We start from the raw sequence: 7,845 nt of genomic DNA, 5'->3' as shown, positions 1-7,845 counted from the left end.
GAATCCTCTCACCCTCTGCATCTCTGACCTGTACCCCAGTTCTGTACGAATAAATAAATAAATCTTTAAAAAAAAAAAGAAATATCTATATTATAGTTACTATTTGATGTTGAAATATAAACTCATCTATTATTTCTAAAAAAATTTTTAAAGCAACTTTTAAAAGATAGGAAAGTAAATAACAAGATTTGATGTACTTTTCTATTAGAAACTATTATAAACAGCATGTTTGAGTGCTCTCCTTATTTAGGTAGAAGACCTTCACCACACCTGGCATCTACACCCTTACATGCTCAGAAAGGAAAATAAACTGTAGTAGTTTCATTGGTGTCTTATTCCTATGCAAGTCTTTTCTCCATCAAATTTAATATACACGGATCCTCCCTGGGGTCGCAGTGGGTTAGAGCGCAGCGCTGGGAAGCTAGGGCCACTTCAGCATGAGTTCAGTTCCCATCCCGGGGGTGACCCACATGGCGAGGCAGACCTCTCCTGGCCCGCCCGCACCTCTCCTGGCCTGCCCGCTGCTCCCCTCAGCAGTGTGCTTCGATCTGCCTGTTCTGCTGTCCACTCTGTCTCTGGTGAATCCTCTCACTGTCTCTGCACCTCTGGCCTGTACCCCAGTTCTGTATGCACTGGGGTACAGGCCAGAGGCGCAGGTGCAATGAGAGGATTCACCAGAATCCTCCCAGAGGGGAGCAGCAGGCGGGCCAGGAGAGGTCTGCTGCGCCATGTGGGTCACCTCCGGGGCAGGCGGGGATTGAACTCATGCTGAAGTGGCTTTAGCTTCTTAGTGCTGTGCTTTTACCCGCTGTGCCACCAGGGAGGGCCAAATATATAAATCTTTAAAGAAAAATTTAACCTACGCATTCTAGTTTTAGAAAAGTTGAAAGAGTTTGTAGCTCCTAGGCCTACCCTTACATTTACATTTGTCCTATAAAGCATCCTAAAGTGTGACTCACATTGGAAAAGAGTAGATTAATGTCACCTTCTGCCTTGCAGGGTGGGGAGCACTGTTACTATCATGGGAGCATCCGAGGAGTCAAGGATTCCAGAGCCGCTCTGTCGACCTGCAATGGACTTCAGTACGTGGATTTCTCACTGGGACAATCAACTCGCCTCATTCATCCACCTTTTCCATCTTTCCTCTCTTAGATATTTATCTTCGTGATAAATAAGAGATCTTTTCTTAGTGATCTCTTCTGTGTTCACCCTCTGTGAGGGACAAGCTATGGACTGACGTATAAGGAGCGAATGTTCCCTGAGCTCTTGACACTTAGGTGTGCAGGAGATTCATAGATTAAACATATGATTACATTAAACATATGATTACCCAGGCCAATATTATTTTGTGATTTTGATAGATACTGTGAAGGAGAAGGAGGGGCTGATGGGATGACTGAATCTACTCTAAAGCATTTCCCAGGGCTGTCCCACAGCTCTTATCTGTCAGATTAGGCCTAAGGCTGAATCGGAGTCACTCAGGTCTGGGTGGGTGCGAATGAGAAGAACATGTGAGAGTTTAGAAGCAGCTCGTGCACAAGCATCTGTGGGCCCTGCTTAGTCCCCAGCACAGTAACATTCCTGGGAAAGATTGAGTTATGGCTGTGTCATGAAAAAGGGATCTTGCAAGTCCTATCTTTGTACTTTTGTAAAAACTCCTGTCTCTCAGAGTTCAATGTGACTTGCAACACAGAGTCATATCGCTTGATGGAAACTCACAATTTGTAGTTATTAAACTACTTTTATGTTCCTCTTAAGGATCAGATGACTTTAGATTATTCTAATCCAGGAAGAAACTGTATTTTCTTTTAGACAACACTGGGTTCGCATAACAAGAAAGTTGCACTAATTGTATAGGTTTTTTTTAAAGAAAAAAACTTAAGAGGCTGAAATTGCATGTATAATCCTATTCTAGATTAATCTTCTAATCTGGTCAGCTAATGTCAAAATTTAAATATAACAGGCATAATAGGTGTGTTCCTGGTATATGCTTTGACACTGGTCATCGGGTATTTTGCTGTGACCACAGTTGGTGCATACAGGTAAGTGAATTTGATTTAGGGCACTACAAAGGTATTTGTTCTGATATACCAGGAACTGTGGTAATGGCACCTGGGTGAATTGGTGGTGGGAAGTCCACAGGGTTGCAACTGAAGTGAAAAAAAGTACAAAATGAAGAATGATGTAAAAAAATGTACATAAAGTTTAAAAAATGTAATGAGAGCAGTTAACACAGATGGAGGTAAAAGCTTTCCTTTGACAATTCATGTGTAGATTTCAAACAAAAATTATTTAAAAAAAAATATTGCCCTTAAAAAAATAAAGACAATGTGTGGCTTGGGATTTCTTGCTGTTTGTCTTGTTTGTTCATTCTCTCTGTGTTATTTCTTGTGTTGTAGTGGTATGTTCGAAGATAATTCCTTTGTATACATGATAGAACCGATGGAGCTGATTCATGATGAGGTAAGTCTGCTTGTGACATCAGTTTATTCAGGGTGTTTTACTCTTCCAGCATTTTTCCTTTTGAGCAATAGAGTAAGTCATGTAGATTTTAATAAGCATTTGTACAGAGGACTTTGTTTTTCAAACTTACGTGGCATGAGCTTTGAAGCTTAAGTTGCAGATCCCAGTTTTCACACCCCTAAGATGTGATTAGAAGCAGAAACATTGATCTCTTGATATGAAGGTCAGGTCCAAGAGCAGAGAGAATATTTATTGTGTATTAACAAACTTCCTTTAAATTAATCTTTATTCTTACTCTCTTCGTTAGGTAATTGTATGATTATTAGTATGTACTTCACTTTAGTGAGTCTAAGTCTTCAGTGGGAGAATGTGTGAATGAACTGTGATTACATTGTATAATATTTAGTTTTCTTTTGATAAATGGAAAAAAAAATAATGTTTAGAGTCAGGGATAGGCCAGTAATCTAGACCAGAAATCATGAGGGTATAATACTAAGTGCAATAAGTGAGACAAAGAAAGGTATACTGTGTGATCTTACTTATTTGTGGAATCTTAAAAGCAGAAAACAGATTAGTGGGGAGCTAGAGAAGAAGTGGGGAAGATGTTCAAAATATGTAAATAATTCCTGGATATCTAAAGTACAGCATGATGACGGTAGTTGACAAGGCAGTATTGTATGTCTGAAAACCGCCATGCATAGATCTTAAGATCTTAAAAGTTCTTATCACAAGAACTGTAATTATGTGAGGTGATGGATGTAACTTACTGTGGTCATCATTTTACAATATATACATTGTGCGCATTAAACGCACACAACTTTATATGTCAAATATATCTCAATAAAACTGGGATGGGGGTAGGGGCAGCAGAAGGAGAGATTACTGCTCTAACAATGTTGCCCACCAATAGAATACAACCAAATTTAAATTTTGGTTTTAGTAGTCAAATGTAGTAACAATGCCTGACTACATGCTGGGAGCTATTTTAGTTGCTGAAGAGACAGTGGTGAACAAAAAAGACCTAGAAGCTAGGTCCTAGGCCTAATGGGGCTGATGACCGACAGGGGCAGACCTGAATAAAAGAGAGTGAATAAGTAATTACATATGCTATGTTATTGATACATGCTGAGGAGAAAAAAAACACAAATACACAATGAAGCCAAGAGGGTGGAATTAAACTTTCTCATTAACACTCCAGAGATGAGTACAATGAGACAGTCATTTTGAATAAAGACCTTCAAGAAATTAGGTAGCTGGAAGAACATGTCAAGATAAGACCAAATGGAATTGCCCTGAGGTTGGAGTGTTTCTAGTGGACTGAGGAAATGCACAGGTTGGAGAGGAGTGGAGCGGGGCCTAGAGTGACAGGAGATGAAGGTGCTGCGAGGTACCAGCAGGGAATTATATAAATGAATAAAAGCTGTAATTGGAAAAGAATATTTTAAGATTTGTAGAATTAGAATATTGCACTAATTTGATGGGGAAAAGAAAACACTTTCCCTTTAGAGAGTTCAGATGTAGATGAAATTAATTTTGAAATAGATAGCAGTCATGTAGGCATTGATAAAACAGTTAAATGGACAAAAATTCATTTTCTGTGGCAATATATACATAAATATGGGGTAAATTTTAATTTGAAGAACAACAGTTGTTAAAATTTAAATGCATGATGTTAAAAAATATTTTTCAACTAGTAGCTATAAAAATTATCAGATAATGAAGATAACTGCTCTTAGATAAGGACATTTTGATTAAGTGAAATGGCTTTTCCCCCTGTTCCATGGTACCTAGATAACCTATAGATAGCAAAATTATTTGACTCATTCAGCAAAAAAAATGAGTTTTGATTTCCGGCATTGATTAACACCCCTATTACCCTAGCAAAACAAAAAGAACAGAACAAAGCAATAAGTCCCTCAACTTTAGAATTTTAAATATTTAAAATGAGGTAATTTTTCAATGCATCCCTAGTAAGGCAATTTTGCGAGTTGATGCATTAATGAATGTAGACTATGCCTAGAAAATTGTTGAGAGATTTATAAATATAAACTGCTATTATCACGATGTTTAAAGCATGGGTTTTGCATAATCATATTCTCCTGATGATTAAAAGTATACTGCCTTTTTCTTTTTAGCTTCCTTCCTACGTATTACTTTTGTTTCTGTACAATTTGCCCTCATCTTCACCATAGATAGAGAGAAAAAAGCAGTGCTTGAAACTTTAGTCCATTTTAAAAATTATGTTGCAAAACTTAGTTAGGATTTTCATTATTTTAGCTACCATTTCACTTGTTAGCAGAATTAAGACTCCTATAATTGAATTTATATTTTTTTCATGTTTAATTTATTATTGCTAATTTTAGTATGCTTGATAATAAGTCAAGTAATAGGAATAGAACATTTTTAATGAGAATTCATTTTCTCTCAAGTAATAAATAAGTAGTAAAACTTTTACTGATTTATGTAGTTACTGTATAATGCTCTTGTTAATAACCATTTTCCTGACTTTAAAACCAATACTTTGCAGGATATTTGGGAGAGCAAAACAAGCAGATACTTAACTAAATAATAACTATCCATCTTCCATCTCCCAAATATTACTTCTTACTGTTTAGTGTATATTCTCTCAACTTTCAAATCATATATTCCTGTATTTTAAAGAACAAGTGGAAACATTATTTTGTCTTGTAATTTTAACTCAATAGTGAATCTCTCTGAATCTCAATATTTTTATTTGTGAAATGAAGATAAAATAAGTATTGTATGAATTCTCCTGAGGAAATCCTGGCATCTCCCTGGCATTCAGTAATGAAAGTTAATAGTAATGATAGTAATGGTAATAGACATTCTTAAAGCTATAATTTCTAGGCAAAAGATATATTTTCAAGGCTCTTGATAGAACTGCTACATTTTCCTCTGAACTATGCTACCAGTTCAGAGAACTATGCCACCAGCAGTTTATGAGAATGTTTTCTGCCTTGCAATCATAATTATCTGTAGGCAGTGTGATTTTTAAACATTTGCCAATTTGATGGCAAAGATTGGTATTTTTTAATTTACATTTTGAAAGAGTAGTAAAGCATTCAGCAGGTTTTTATGTGTGACCATGTTTTTTTGTTGTTTGTGACTATTTAGGACTTTGAAGAAAGCTAAGACTTAAGAGTAGCAAGCCTGAAACAATCATGGCACCCAGTTTGATGAAAATTAAAATTTCATGGTCATATATTTTTACTTTTGATTCTGGAAAATTAGCCAATAAAGCTGCCATTTTAAGATGGACCTTTGAGGAGTTTTTAGTATAAATCCATAGAGGCTGTATCTCATCTTGTTTTTTTTTTTTTTTTTAAGATTTATTTATTTATTCATATAGAACTGGGGTACAGGCCAGGGATGCGGTGGGTGAGAGGATTCACCAGAGACAGAGTGGGGTACAGAGCAGGCAGATTGACGAAGTACACTGCTGAGGGGAGCAGCGGGCGGGCCAGGAGAGGTCTGCTACGCCATGTGGTCACCTCCGGGGCAGGAGGGAATCGAACTCATGCGGAAGTGGCTTAAGCTTCTCAGTGCTGTGCTTTAACCCGCTGCGCCACAAGGGAGGGCCTCATCTTGCTTTTTAATTGTCTACATTGTTTTTGTTTCAGAAAAGCACAGGTCGACCACATATAATCCAGAAAACCTTGACAGGCCAATACTTTAAGCAAATGAAGAATCTCAGTAAGTTTTATTGAGGTAGTTTTTATGTTATAAAATTTCTAACTTGGGGGAACTCAACAGACAGGCTCATTTGGAAGTGAAATTGGTCAAGCTCTGTTAGCAGGTTGGATGGGCAGAAGAGTGAGCTGTGACTTTCATACAGTGAGGCATGGAGGATCACTTCCAAGGGAAACCCTGAGCTATGAAGTCCAGGAGGGAGAGCATGGCCAAGGTTAACATAGCACTTCACAGTGGGGTTCATCCTTCAGCCTTCTTGGCTCTGAGTGCTGTCTTTCTTCAACCTGTATTGTCTCTTAATCAAGCTGATGTTGGCCAAAGCTTTAGGGTATTTCATATCCTGTCTATCAGAACAAAATGTCTTTAACAATTATGCATTATTTTTACTTCTAAAATAAATTAAGCATAGCAAAGTTATCCTAAAATTTCAGACATTGAAGGTCAGGTAGCTGTAGACCAACTATGCATACGCTAATGTCTTCCACAGCTCAGTATGCTTTTGCTATTTGGATGAAAATGACACCTTTGAGTTAGACTGGGGCCATGAGAATGTGAAATGTTTAATGATCAGTGTCCTTCCCCCCCCACCCTGAGTTTATTTTAAATGATCTATGTTATCATTGCTGTTATTCCTTCACATAATATTTTGAAAACATACTCTCATTGACATGCTGTCAAGTGTAAATCTTGCCCTTTCTTTTTCTGTCACATAGGCAGAGAAGGCGGTGACCAGTGGCCCCTTCTACCTGAGTTACAGTGGCTGAAAAGGCGGAGAAAGAGAGCGGCGAATGTGAGTGTGCACCAGACACAGCAGCCCTCCACCCCTTAACTTGTGCAACTCTCATCACACATACTGACACCTAGCATAGTTTAGATCAAGGCTCCTTCCTCCAGCAAACAAAAGCAGCAAGACAGACCCTTATTGTTAGAGTCTTACAGGCATATTACTTTTTTATTTATCTTCCCCTACTAGTCATATAAATTGGTTATACTGGTCTATGAACCCTGATGTCTATAAGGAAGGTATTGTTTACCTTCTTATGAAAATTGCCATGCGATTTTTTTTTTCTCTTGAAAGCACAGAGTTTTTTCCTATATGGTTTATGTAACATCATACACAGTATTTCAGCTAACTAAAAATGTAGGGAGAGGAGTTAGGTTTTTGAAATGTGGGCACATAATGTTTATTTGTATTTCTTTCAAAATAAAAACTCTTTTCCACCAAACTTTGAAGCTAGTTGTAGTTTTATGAACAAAGTAAATTATTTGACCATTAGTGTCATGACAATTACCAAATAAGAATCATGTGATTTATGATCACAACTGTCACATAGCTGCCATGTATTGATGAGTATGTGGGGCTTTGTAACCAAAATTACGTTCCTAGTCTTTTTCATAATAGATTAGAAAGCTGTAATGATGGGAACTGTTTAGTAATTACATGCTGAAAGCCATGCAACCAAGAATTATTTCCACAGCATATAGATTAACATGGTAATTTACTAGATGACTTAATAAGTAATTATACTTGAAATTGCACATTTTACATAATGTTTTGCTAAATCTATTTTTGGTAAAGAAATTAGGTCATAGCTATCAAAAACTTAGTTGCAGGTTAAATAATAAGTTTTATATAGGCTGTTGATGTTTCCCTATAGTCCACCTCTATCA

At 37.1% G+C, this 7,845-nt stretch overlaps 1 protein-coding gene across 1 annotated transcript in view; it reads left to right on the top strand.

Moving 5' to 3' along the window:
- ADAM23 (ADAM metallopeptidase domain 23) overlaps positions 1-7,845 on the top strand; it is a 154,457-nt gene that overhangs the window by 92,200 nt on the left and 54,412 nt on the right. The window contains exons 6-8 of the mRNA XM_004674351.2: positions 2,400-2,463; positions 6,105-6,177; positions 6,888-6,964. Of these exons, the coding sequence (XP_004674408.1) occupies positions 2,400-2,463; positions 6,105-6,177; positions 6,888-6,964 (214 nt within the window). The remainder of the gene's footprint in view (positions 1-2,399; positions 2,464-6,104; positions 6,178-6,887; positions 6,965-7,845) is intronic.

The sequence above is a fragment of the Condylura cristata genome, unplaced genomic scaffold (genome assembly GCF_000260355.1).
Source record: "Condylura cristata isolate star-nosed mole 26May11 unplaced genomic scaffold, ConCri1.0 scaffold00002, whole genome shotgun sequence".
NCBI classification, from domain to species: Eukaryota; Metazoa; Chordata; class Mammalia; order Eulipotyphla; family Talpidae; genus Condylura; species Condylura cristata.
Note: the sequence above shows the minus strand (reverse complement) of the source record. Positions and strands in the feature narration are given on the sequence as shown.